This window comes from Muscardinus avellanarius (assembly GCF_963383645.1).
Source record: "Muscardinus avellanarius genome assembly, chromosome: 13".
In the NCBI taxonomy this organism is placed as follows: domain Eukaryota; kingdom Metazoa; phylum Chordata; class Mammalia; order Rodentia; family Gliridae; genus Muscardinus; species Muscardinus avellanarius.
Genome location: NC_137799.1, coordinates 11,099,845 through 11,112,921, shown reverse-complemented (window position 1 = coordinate 11,112,921; position 13,077 = coordinate 11,099,845). Strand labels below are relative to the sequence as shown.

Genomic DNA, 13,077 nt, shown 5'->3' with positions numbered 1-13,077 from the left:
CCTCGGAGCCGCGCCCTCCAGGCCGGCGCCCCCCGCATTCCGCGCCCCTCCCGGGCCCGCGCCCCCAGCCTCAGCCCCCGCGCGCCTCCCCTCCCGCCGCGGCCGCCCCCGCCCCTGGACGCCCCCGGGGCGCCCCAGCCTGCGCCCCCGCCGCTCGGGGCCAGGCGCCCCAAAGCTCGCTGGCCCCGAGCCGCTGCCCTGGGCCCGCTCCTCGCCCCCGCCCAGCCCCGGGCCCGGCCTCCGCCCAGCCCCACCTGGGGGCCAGGCGACTCCGCGGCTGCTGGGGCTGCCGGGCTCCTCTGACCATCCGGCTCCGGCTCCGCCGCGGGAGCTGCTGCGGCGGCCGCAGGGCTCGCTCGGGATGCTGAGGCAGCGGAGGCTGGAGTAGGCGGAGAGGCGGGACGAGGGCCTCGCGCCTCGGCCAGGCTCGCCGCGGGGCCCGCCTCCTCCGCGCCTTTCCTCGGCTTCCATTGGCTGAAGCAGGAGAGTGGTCGAAAGCCTGCCCGCCGATTGGGCGCGCGACCCGTCACGTTCCGTGCGGCCCACCCAGAGGTTTGGTTGAGACTGCAGGTGGCAGCCGAGGTGCCTTAGAGACTGCTAGCAAGGCCGGAGGGGGCCTGAGCGCCACCGTGCGTCATAAGGTGGGAAGTGCACCTCCAGCCCCAGACACCTGCCCGCAGGTTCTCAGGCATCTGTCTGGCATCCCAGATACCTGATGGCGCCCCTTCACCTCCGCACTAACCCAGAATCCAAAGCCAAGCACTGCAATTTCCCCAAATGCAAAGCCAAGCACTGCAATTTCCTCAAATGCCTCTGGCAGATGTGATGCCCAGGCAGCTTTCAAATGGGCTTCATTTTGAACCACCACGAAGGCTGTCCCCATCTACATCTTGCGGAAATGTTCGAGGATCTAGTCACAAAATTGTAAGAATCCGACCAAATAAAAACGAGCCGGGCGTGGTGGTGCAAGCTTGTAATCCCAGCATTCGGGAGACTGAGACCGGAGGATCGAGGTTCGTTTGGAGTTGGGAAGCATAAAACTCTTTTTAAGCCACTTCAATTTTATTAGAATACATATTTATGGATAATATGACAACATTTAGTAGTAGTAGTACACCCCATCAATGGATGGGGGACACATTTCTCATTAATCTCCATAAATAGCAAAAATTAGGATACTGCAGTTTCTTTGTTTTTGCGGTACTGGGGATGGAACCTAGGGACATTTGACCTCCGAGCCATGTCCCCTGCCCTATTTGTATTCTTTATTTTGAAACAGGGTCTCACTAAGCTGCGGAGGGCCTAAGTAGCTGAGGCTGGTCGCGAATCGGGATCCTCCTGTCTCAGCCTCCCAAGTACTGGAATTACAAGCGTGCATCACCACGCCCAGCTATTCTTTATTTTATTTTCGGGTCTGGGGATGGAACCTAGGGGCAATCGACCTCCGGGCTACACGCCCAGCCCTCTTTTTTATTCTTTTTATTTTGAAACCGGGTCTCCCCGAATTGCAGAGGGCCTCACTAAGTAGCTGAGGCTGTCTGTGAACCGCTATCCTCCGGTCTCAGCCTCCTGAATGCTGGGATTACAAGCGTGTGTCACCACGCCAGGCTTTATTCTTTTTTATTTATTTATTTTTATTATGCGGGTCTGGGGATGGAACCCAGAGGCATTTGACCTCTGAGCTACACCCCCTGCCCAATTTTGTATTATTTTTGAAACAGTCTCAGTTGCAGAGGGCCTAAGTAACTGAGACTGTCCGCGAACCGCGATCCTCTGGTCTCAGCCTCCTGAATGCTGGGATTACAAACGTGCTACACCACGACCAGCAGGATACTACAATTTTTCAAAAATGTATTTGATGCACACAGCTGACATTTATTTGTGGTACTGGGGATATTCTTTTCTTTTCTTTTTTTCCTTTTTTTTTTTTTTTTTTTGGTACTGGGGATTGAACCCAGGGGTTTTCTACCTCCGAGCTATACTCCTAGACCTATTTTGTATTTTATTTGGAAACAGGGTCTCACTAAGTTGCGGTGGGCATAAGTAGCTGAAGCTGGCAGCAAACTTGCAATCCTCCTGTCTCAGCCTCCCAAGTACTGGGATTACAAGTGTGTGCCACCACACCCGGCTTGACCTTTATTTTCAGATATCCCTTTTACATCCTTTATAATATTCTTCCTTATATGAATGAATGATGGTAAACTGTATTGGGACTGCTGTGTGTGTGTTGTTGGGATTGAACCCAGGGCCTCACATACAGACAAGCATGCTACCACTTCGCTATGTATGCCTCCTAGCCCTGTCATCAGATATTAAAAATGGCTGTGACCATAAAGAAGAACAAAATTTTATCATTTGCAAGAAGATGGAAAGCCCTGGAAAGCATCATGTTAAGTGAGATCAGCCAAGCACAGAAGGAGAAGATACACATGTTTCCTCTAATATGCCCAAACTAGAAAACACAAAGGATACCAGTAGGACCCCAGATATTAGAGGGGAAATACTAGCTAAGTTTTAATGGAAAGATAGGAGAGGAGAAAGGCCGATCTTGATTAAGGAGCATCTTCACCTGAACATGTGTAAAATTATGAATAAGACATGGTTAACCTGGTGGGCCAACCATTGGTGGGGGGGGGGGGAGAAAACGGGGGCGGGGGGAGAGGGCACCAAATATAGTGTAAATGTATACTATTTATGTTCAATAAAAAAATTGTTAAAAAAAATAAAAAAAAATAAAAATTAAAAAAAAATGGCTGTGACTAGGAAAGAAGTTATCAAGCCTCTATTATTCCCACAAATGTATTGTGTAATATTTAAGCCACAGAACCACAAATCATCTCAATCCTGTTTCCACCCATATTATGAATCTGGAAACCTCCAAAATAATTGGTCAGAGAAGAGGCAGGTGGAGTAAAAGGAGTCCTGAGGAGGATCAGCTCACTAGGGAGCCATCTTCAAACAGCAGCATTTACAGGCCGCAGTGGACACACATCTAGGCCAGGATTTGGGAAGCCGACACCGGAGGATCGCAGGCTCCAGACCAGCCTCAGCAATTTAGCGAGACCTTTAGAAAGTTAGCAAGATCGATTCAAAATAGGAGGGGCTAGGATGTTCCGAGGTAGAATGTCTCCCTGGGCTCAAACCCAGTACCAAAAAAATAAAAACAACCATATATATATATATATATATATATATATATATATATATATATACACACATACATATATATACATATATATACATATGCATATACATATATACACACACATATATACATATATTTATATATATATATATATATATATTTTTTTTTTGCAGTACTGAGGATGGAACCCAAGACATTCTACTTCTGAACTACCCTCAGCCCTATTTTTTATTCTTTTTTTAAGTCAGGGTTTCACTGAGTTGCAAAGGGCCTCATTAAGTAGCTGAGGCTGTCTGAGAACCCAGATCCTCCCATTTCAGCCTCCCAAATGCTGGGATGACAAGTGTATACCACCACACCTACCTGGCCACTCATTACATTTATTTTTATTTCTTTTTTTTTTTTTTTTTTTTTTGCGGGTCTGGGGATGGAACTCAGGGGCATTCAACCTCTGAGCTACACCCCCTGCCCTATTTTTTATTCTTTATTTTGAAACCGGGTCACTGAGTTACAAAGGGCCTCACTAAGTAGCTGAGGCTGTCCACGAACCGGGATCCTCCGGTCTCAGGCTCTCGAATGCTGGGATGACAAGCGTGCACCACCACGCCCAGCTTTTTTTATTTTTAAAGAATCTTAACTAAGTTACTGACAGCCTCACCAAGTTGCTATGGCTGCCTTCAAACCTGCAATCCTATCTCAGCCTCCCAAATGCTGGGATTATAGGTATGTGCCAACTCCCCTGGCCAGGCACCTATTCATTCTTATACCTTCCCAAGAAGTACCCTTGAATTTTATCTTTGGCTTGTGTCCATGTTCCAGTAATCTCTGCACCTATGCTTTTACACTATAAAACATTTCCATCCCCTCATTCCAGTCCACATGTCACACTTCTTTTTAAATCTTCCAATAGGAACATTTCCTTCTCCAAATCAGTTGTACTTACAAAAGCTTCAGTTAGCAATTGGTTCACCTAGGTTTATTTTAATTTCCCAACCACAATAAATTTGGGCATAGAGTCCTCAGTAAAGGCAGCTCGAGGCCAGGTACTGGGTACTTTGTATGTGCTATTTTTAATACTAAGATCAAACCTGTATGGTACTCTTATTTTAGACAGAGAAACTTAAGAGTCAAAGAATCCAATTTGTTCAGGGTCATACAGCTACAAAAACAAATACTGCTTAAAATAGAAGGCTTAAGATGTATTTTGGTGTGCCCTACAGGAGTTCAAATTCCAGCTCTCCTATGCAACCTTGGACAAGTTACCTATCCTTCCTAAGCCTGTTTCCTCATGGGGGGAGGGTAGGGAGAAAGAGGTAATAGTCATAGACCCATAGTTAAGGGTCAGCCCGAGCTATTCAAAAACCACAAAATAAGGCATTTATGGTATTGAGCTAAATGTGCCCAATACATTCCCATTAATACATAAAATCAAAGTGCTGAAAACCACAGCAGATACCCAAGGATTTATACTGTGTAATAAGTATTTTGACAACATAAAAATCGTCTATTAATTTCATGCATTTTTGAACCAAGAAAACATTTGAATGATCAGAGTCATTATTAGCTTACTCTCATGGGGGAAGAAAGGCACACATCCATCAACTGACCGACAAGGAAACAGAAAACTACAAGAGTAGAATACAGAGCCAGCTTTCCCCAAGGGTCTAGTCTTTGGCATCATGCTAGGGAACTTTCAAAAAAAATTTATTGGTTATTTTTTACTTCCGTATATTGCATCAGAATTACAGCACTGTAAATACACAATTGAAAGAGTTGTGATGATCTCATGAAACATGGTTCTGGGCACTGGATCCATGTTGTAACAATAAATATGCTTTTAAGGAATTGACTTTTAAGGAATTTGACTTAGCCCAGAGTCAAATGCAGAACAAAAAAAATTCATTTTGTTTACCATTCAAGCAACCAAGTGAAGGAATAAGCATTTTTTAATTTAAATAGTGTTATATAAAATGCTAACTTTTTGTCAGGACATACTACATACTACATTAGATAAAATTATTTTTTCACAAACTTCCTATAATCTTTTTATTAATTTACACTGAGGGAATATAGCACCTTTCATCAAAAGAACTGAAGGTGCTTTACAAACAATAGCATTTAAAAAACAATTACATTTAAAAATCTGGATTCTTGCCGTTAAGTCTCTTCGACTTGATACACAATTTCCTGGATGCTGATGGAAAGCAATCCTATTTCTGACAGTGACAGTGGCTCAGAAAGAGTCCTGATTTGCTTCCACAAGACAGACATTTTACAAAACCTGGAGCTGGGCTCACAAAGCAAAAACACATAAATCTTAATGCAATGAACAATGTTTCAAACCTTACTTCAGAAGCAAAACTCAAGGTTTAAGACGGCAACATCTTCCAACAGTTCTAGATATCCAGACGGAATAGGAGCTGATGCACGTTGCATATTAGAAGTACTCTTAATTCAGGCTTTTTAGGATCACACCCAAATAAACACAATTAAAATAGTGAGATTTTTCCAAGAGACACATTGACCTAAAAAAGCTAGCCAAGAGCCTATCAGCCAAATGAGAAAAAGGGAGTGAACGGCAATTCAGAGTAGACAGTTGTCACTAGAGCCTAGAACATTTTATTAAAAACCAAGTATAGCATAGGCAAATAAAAATAGTTCTTACTCCCATTAATACAACATAAGGGATTTTACATTCAGCCCTAGATACAAGGAGTAACAGATCCTTTTGCCTACAAAATGATGACTTGCTAGCATCTTCCATCACAAGATTCATTCTATATAATACATAGCCCTTATTTATTGGAGGGATCCAAGTATTCCTTTTAGGCTTACAAAGTCCAATACATTCACTCTCTCTTCCCTTTACAGTCTTTTTTTTCCATGCAAAAAGCCATTATTCAAATGAAGAGAATAGGCAAAACAGAGATGGCAATTAAGGAATGGACAGATTATATTGGCACACGCCCAGTTAGTGACAAACAAATGCAGTACACCATGACTTAAAAATAAAAGTCACATTTCAGGGAGAATGAAAACAAGTACACCAATCTAAGCTAGGGAGTATAAATGGAACAGGAGGCCTGAGGGTTACTGGTTTTTATTAGTACAACTTAAAAGCTATGGAGGGCATCCAGGCGCAGTGGCCCAAGCCTGTAATCCTAATATTTGGGAGGCTGAGACAGGAGGATTACAGGTTTGAGATCAGCCTCAGCAACTTATTGAAACCTTGTTTCAAAATAAAAAAATAAGAGGGTTGGAGGTGTAGCTCAGAGGTAGAATGCCTCTGGGTTTAATTCCCATACCCCCCCTGGGGGGGGATAAAAAAGGCAGTGGAGGGCAAGCACTTGAATACAATTGATGGTAAGGGGTGGGGGGGGAAGTACTGCAGAGAGCTAGAGCTGTTCAAAGACCACACCGTTGTCTGCATCATTAAGTTCCAGTGTTTCACAATTAGTAGAATACATAGCTACATATCCCTGTGAGATAAAAATGCCTTTCCACCTGAATCACACTGGGGTTAGGGCAGTAACACAGTCACTGACCCAACACAAGTTCAAGTGAGTGCGGCAGTGTCTGAACCACTTCCTTCACATCACTATACAACTAAAAACTGTACAAGAAGCTGGGTGTTTGGGTAAAAAATTAAAAAAAAAGAAAAAGAAAAATCAAGACACTATTGTGCTCATTCAGTAAAAGAAAACCCTGATGAAAATTATGTGCCAAGAATCTTAGACTATAAAGATTTTTATTGCATTTTTAGGTAACCTGGAAGTTCTTATCCTGAAGGGCCAAAGTTGGTTTTCAAATCTACCTGAACAGACGCTAAAGTGCTTTATTAATTGGCTGGCTTCACATGGATTTCCTGGGATGAAAAACATTATCATAGTAAAGGGATACCAACTATTTCACAAAATGGTATATTCCAGCATCATTTATGACCACAGTCACAAGAGATCCTGGGACACTTGTCCTTATTAAGTGGACAGTTGCATATCAAGAACTGATCATCACAACCCTTTGGATACTCAAATTACTTACACAAAGCCGAAATATGGTATCACAGACCTTTACAAAAAAGAAAAGTTTGTTTCTTTCTACACTTTAAATAATCTGTTTCAGATTACAGTTTACAAATACAAGAGTTCTGACTTTTCAACCTTTTCATTTGCAGTTAAAAATGAACACTTCCTAAAAGTTAAGGTCAAGTGTTATAGCAAGAAAAGAATGTCTCCTGTTGAAAACTACATATATTTTTACTTAATGATACTCATGATAGATTGTAAACTGGATTGATCACATTCTACTCAAATGGTATCAAATGAACACATTAGCATTACAATTATTAAATGTTTTTCCATTACTATAGAAGATATAAACCAAAACATTAATATGGCAGTTATGTTCTTTAGGCACAGTTTAGTGATTTTTTTAAAAAAGTAAATACTATTGAATTTCAATTGAAATTTTAACTCAATAACCAAAGGATCAAGAACTTTGATTAGGAAAAAGAAAAAGAAAAAGAGTAACCTTAAGCTAACAATGTAAGCTGTTTAAAATTTCTAACACTTAACCTATTTGGGTTTTAAGATTACTTTATTAAAAAATACAAGGAATTTGAAAAAGATCATTACAATTCTTAATATACAAAGTCATAAGCTATAGCAGTTTTTAACTAAAATTTAAAAACACAACAAGGAGGGCAGCCCTTTAGACCAATTTATTTTATATCCTTTTAAAATATCATCCAACAAAGGACACTGGATTTACAGCTGGGACAGGTGTACATAACTCGAGGCATCTGCAGTCCATCGTGCCCACTGAACAACAACTTTGCTGCTGAAATTTCTTAAAACTTACCAAACTAAAACAAGAGGCTGAATGATACAAAAGGAGGAGTATTTCGGTGTAACTGTCAATTGGCTTTTTTTAAAAAAGGAAACACATCCTGTTTCCCCAGACCAGTAAATAAGCAAGAGCGACATGCAGCAGTGTGAGTATTAAGACATCTCTCAGGTCTTCTCAAATGAGTCCAAAGTAGGGATGGAGGGGAGAACATTTGCTATAGACACCATAACAAACAATAAATTTAGATAATTTAAAATAAAAAAAAGGCAAGAGGCAGCATTTCAGCAGCAAAGTGCTCAATAAAAAGTATATTGTAGAGGGTAATACAAGAAAGTTGGGGTAAGAAGAGGGCAGAAAAATGGGCCAGCAGGATGGGCGAAGGCCTCAAAGGAAATACGGCGTTGTTGTTCTGGGAGGAATAACACGTTCTGAATCTGGAACTGCCCGGAATAACTTTGGTTCTCTTGTATTGACATCTTTGAAGACCATGATAGAAGCAATATTTCCACAGCGGTAGCAGTAGTTAGGAGCAGACCACACTGTAACCAGCTTCTCATCAAACATAAACTTATAGCCTTCGTGCACAAGCTGATGTGCTCTGCAGATGAGTTTCAAGTTGTTGATATGAACAAACTGCAATTAAGAAAGGTTTTGTAAGTAGTCCGCACACTTCTTAAAAACTCAACCTACATAGAGAAGAAAATAACCATTTAAATAAAGTAGTAAATCCTGTTATAGCTAATGTTCTCATGATTTTCAGACCTGTTCTCTAATTATCCCTAATAATTTCAAAAAAATTAGTCATTTTTTTGTTTTATTATTTTTTGTGGTACTAGGCATGAAATCCAGCCTTCAAGCTACACCCCCAGACCTATTGTTTATTTGGAAACAGAATCTCCCCTGAGTTACTGACAACCTCACTAAGCTGCTGAGGCTGGCCACAAACCTGCAATCCTCCTGTCTCCGCCTCCTCAGTACTGGGATTACAAGCGTGCTCCTGGTTAAACAGTCATTTTAGTGCGAGTCAGTTATAGAGCTACAGAAATCACAGGGACACAGGATTTGTCAGAAGAGTCTGAACCAGGCACAGAGATCCACACTTTAGTCCCAGCTACTTCAGAGGCTAGGGCAGGAAGACTGCCTGAGTCCATGAGTTTAAGACAGGCCTAGGTAACTCAAAGAGACCTTATCTCAAAAAATTAAAGTTTCTGAAGAAAAGCATTCCATAAGCACTATCATAAAGCTTATGGCTTAATAATATTGCTATTAATATCATATAACTTACTGGGAATTTATTAATTTTTCCCCCGGTCTGGGGATGGAACCCAGTGGCATTTGACCTCTGAGCAATACCCCCTGCCTTATTTTTTTTATTCCTTATTTTGAAACAGGGTCTCACTAAGTTGCAGAGGGCCTCACTAAGTAGCTGAGGCTGTCCACGAACCACCATCCTCCAGTCTCAGCCTCCCGAATGCTGGGATTCCAAGCGTGCGCCAACACGCCCGGCTTAGGGATTTATTATATACAGTTCTGTTTTCATGTTTGTTTGCTTTTTTAATACTAGTGAATGAGCCTAGGGGCATTTATCTCAAACTACACGCCTAAGCCCTTTTATTTATTTATTTATGTTTTGTGGGGGAGGGGGTCTTTGGATGGAACCCAGGGACATTTGACCTCCGAGCTACACCTCCTGCCCTATTTTTTATTCTTTATTTTGGTTTTCTTTTTTTTTTTTTTTGGTGGTACTTGGGGTGGAACCCCAAGGCTTTCTACCTCCGGGCTATACTCCCAGACCTATTTTATATTTTATTTGGAAACAGGGTCTCATTAAGTTGCTGAGGGCCTCACTCACTAAGTAGCTGAGGCTGGCTTTGAACCTGTGCGATCCTCCTGTCTCAGCCTCCCAAGCACAGGGATTACAAGCATGTGCCACCACGCCTGGCAAGCCTTTTTATTTTTATTTTATTTATTTATATATTTATTTTTATTTATTTTTGTGTATGTGGTACTGGGGTTCCTGGAAACCCTCCAGGCTACATTCCCAGACACCTATTTTTTATATTTTTATTTGGAAACAGGGTCTCTTAAGCCAGAAAGGCTGGCTTCAAACCTGCGCGATCCTCCCATCTCTGCCTCCCAAGCGTGGGGATTACAAGCGTGTGCCACCACGCCTGGCACCTTTTTATTTTTTAGGATTATATTTTGTGTGTGTGTGGTACTGGGGATGGAACCCAGGGGCTTTATACCTCTGGACTATACCCCCAGACCTATATTATAATTTATTTGGAAACAGGGTCTAAGTTGCTGAGAGCTTCACTAAGTAGCTGAGGCAGGCTTTGAACCTGCGCGATTGTCCTGTCTCAGCCTCCCAAGCACTGAGATTACAAGCGTGCGCCACCACGCCCGGCTTCCTTTTTATTTTTTACTTTGAAACAGGGTCATGATAGGTTGTGGAGGCTGGCCTCAAACCTGTGATCCTCCTGTCTCAGTCTACCAAGTACTGGAATCATAGGAATACATCACCATGCCCAGCCCTGCAATGTAATTCTTGCAAAATTTCTGAGATTTTTTCTCATGCTTTTGCTATTTTAGGGAAAAAATGTTCAAACTTACCTAAATAACTTAACTAAGCAAATGGGACCAGAATCTACTTCTGTGATTCCATTGTACTGAATTCCTTCCCAATATAACGTCATTCCTATGTGCATGTATATGTGCATATATAACTGTTTGGGGATTTGATGTTTTGTTTATGGTACTAGGGACTAAACCCAGGGACATTCTACCTTTAAGTTCCACCCCATCCCTATGTTTTTAATTCTTTTTTTCTGAAACAGCGGCTCACTAAGTTGTGGAGGGTCTCACTAAGTAGCTGAGGCTAGCTGCGAACCTGTGATCTTCCCATCTCAGGCTCCCAAGTACTAGGATTAAAAGCATGTATCACCACACCCAGCTTGTTTTTGTTTTACCAGTGCAGGGAACTGAACCCAAAGCATTGTGCATGTTACTCAAGAAATCTACCATTGAGCTACACACCCAGCTCCTGTAAGTTTAATTGAACATAGCTGAACTTGTAAGGTTGCCTTTCTTGCTCTTGCTATCTTGTTATTGAATATTTTATTTATAATACCAAATGGATGCTGGAAGAGGTGCTTTCACATAGGGTCTCATCTAACCATAATGGAAAGACATAAATTAATAAACTGAACTAGAAATTGTATATCCATACCCAACGTAGTATAAGTAAATTAGAATACAAATTTTTTTATTTGGGGCCACATAGTTCTTTTTTCTTTCTATTTATTTTTATTTATTTATTTATTTATTTTTGCAGTACTGGGGATGGAACCCAAGGGTATTCTATCTCCAAGCTACTACACATCCAGACCTATTTTTTATTCTTTATTTTGAATCAGGGTCTCACTGAGTTGCAAAGGGCCTAAGTAGCTGAGGATGTCAGCAAACCGAGATTCTCCTATCTCAGAATCCCAAATGCTGGGATTACAAGCATGTGCCACCACACCCGGCATATAGTTCTTTAAGCAACCCAAAACACTATTTTTCCAAAACTGTTGGCTTTACCTCATTTGTGACCTTAGCTCCAAAAAGCCAACCTGCTCCTCGGGGACTGATTGCCCAGGTATCCACATCTTCTGGATCTGACCACACCAGGTCACAAAATGCTCCTTTATGGGGAATTTCTTGATTCCGTTCAATGGTTCGAATTTGATCCAGTGTTTTGATATCAGGAGATAAACCACCATGAACACACAAAATCTGCTCATCTATTAACTAGTAAAAAAGAATAATAAAGGATTTTCTAATAATAAATTTGGTCATATCTAAATTCATCAAGGAATGCAAAAGACAGCAATATAATTGACATGACAATTAGATAAAAACATGTAATGTGCTGCTGGCTGAAAAATACTTGAAGTTTTAAGAAGATTCATATAAACTTACAGCTGCTACTGTGAGCATATCGAAAACTTTGGTACAGTATCTCCAGGCATTAGCATTTCCGTATTTGGTTTGGCACTCATCTATGAAAGAAAAAGAAGTATTCTCATTAGTAAACTTCTTCACCAGCTGCGCGTTCACTTGTAATCCCAGTACTTGGAAAGGTTAGACAGTAGGATCACAGGTTTGATCCTACTCAGTGAGTAGTTTGGCTACTCAGTGAGGCCCTGCACAACTTAATGATATTCTGTTTCAAAATAAAGATTAAGTTTTTAAAAAAGGGTTGGGGGTATAGCTCAGGGGTAGAATGCCCCTGAGTTCAATCCCAGTACACACACACACACACCAAAAAAAAAAAAAAAAGAGAGAGAAAAGTCTTAATTTGCTACTAAAAAGAATATTAACAACACTACAGCAGCTTCTAGTGTAACAGAATTTAGCTTAAACTAGGACAGAAAACTGTGGAACATATTTAACCCGAATGGGCCCTGCCCACAGAGCCAAAAGAAGTCTAGTGTCTAACAATATGTATAATATCATAAGGATATGGTCCTGCTTTATTAGCCAAAGTGCTGTCATCAGGAAGAGCTAACGACTAATTTCACAAAACACAAAGCAAATGCTTTCAGTATGCTCATGTTAGGAAATTCTATCAAACCGAATCACTTATTTAATATGACCACCATTAATTATAAGAACATGGGTAGCCGGGGCACACTTGTAATCCCCGCGCTTGTGAGGCGGAGACAGGAGGATCGCACAGGTTCAAAGCCAGCCGCCCTGGCTTAAGAGATCCTGTTCCCAAATAAAAAGTATAAACTAGGTCTGGGAGCGTAGCCCGGAGATAGAAGGGCTTCCAGGAACTCCAGTACCACCAAAAAAAAGAAAAAAAAAAAAAGAAAGAACATGGGTAATTCCTCTCTCAACATTTCTCAGGCTTATGTTGTCTCTTTGGCGCCGCTGCCACCACCGCCTCCTCCTCCTCCTCCTCGCTCTTCTCCTTATTCTGTCTTCTTTTGCTGGGAATTGAACCCAGAGGCATTCTACCTCTGAGCTAGCCCTGTTTTATTATTACTTTGAAACAGGGTCTTGCTTGGCTGATGAGGGTCTCACTATTTGCTGAG

General features: G+C 41.5%; 2 protein-coding genes across 5 annotated transcripts in view; both read right to left on the bottom strand.

The window, feature by feature from the left end:
- Positions 1-471, bottom strand: part of SCAI (suppressor of cancer cell invasion) — a gene marked incomplete at both ends in the record, with an annotated part of 122,552 nt that extends 122,081 nt beyond the window's left edge. The window contains one exon of one of the 2 annotated variants that reach the window (XM_080709302.1): positions 255-471. Coding sequence is in view for 1 of the 2 variants with exons in the window: in XM_080709303.1 (XP_080565429.1) it covers positions 255-307 (53 nt within the window). The remainder of the gene's footprint in view (positions 1-254) is intronic. The other variant, XM_080709303.1, reaches the window with a different exon arrangement.
- Positions 472-8,377: 7,906 nt separating this feature from the next.
- The window catches only part of PPP6C (protein phosphatase 6 catalytic subunit), a gene marked incomplete at both ends in the record, with an annotated part of 37,731 nt that continues 33,031 nt past the window's right edge, over positions 8,378-13,077 (bottom strand). For all 3 annotated transcript variants that reach the window (XM_080709622.1, XM_080709623.1, XM_080709624.1), the window contains 3 exons: positions 8,378-8,626; positions 11,576-11,785; positions 11,957-12,036. In XM_080709622.1, the coding sequence (XP_080565748.1) occupies positions 8,378-8,626; positions 11,576-11,785; positions 11,957-12,036 (539 nt within the window). The remainder of the gene's footprint in view (positions 8,627-11,575; positions 11,786-11,956; positions 12,037-13,077) is intronic.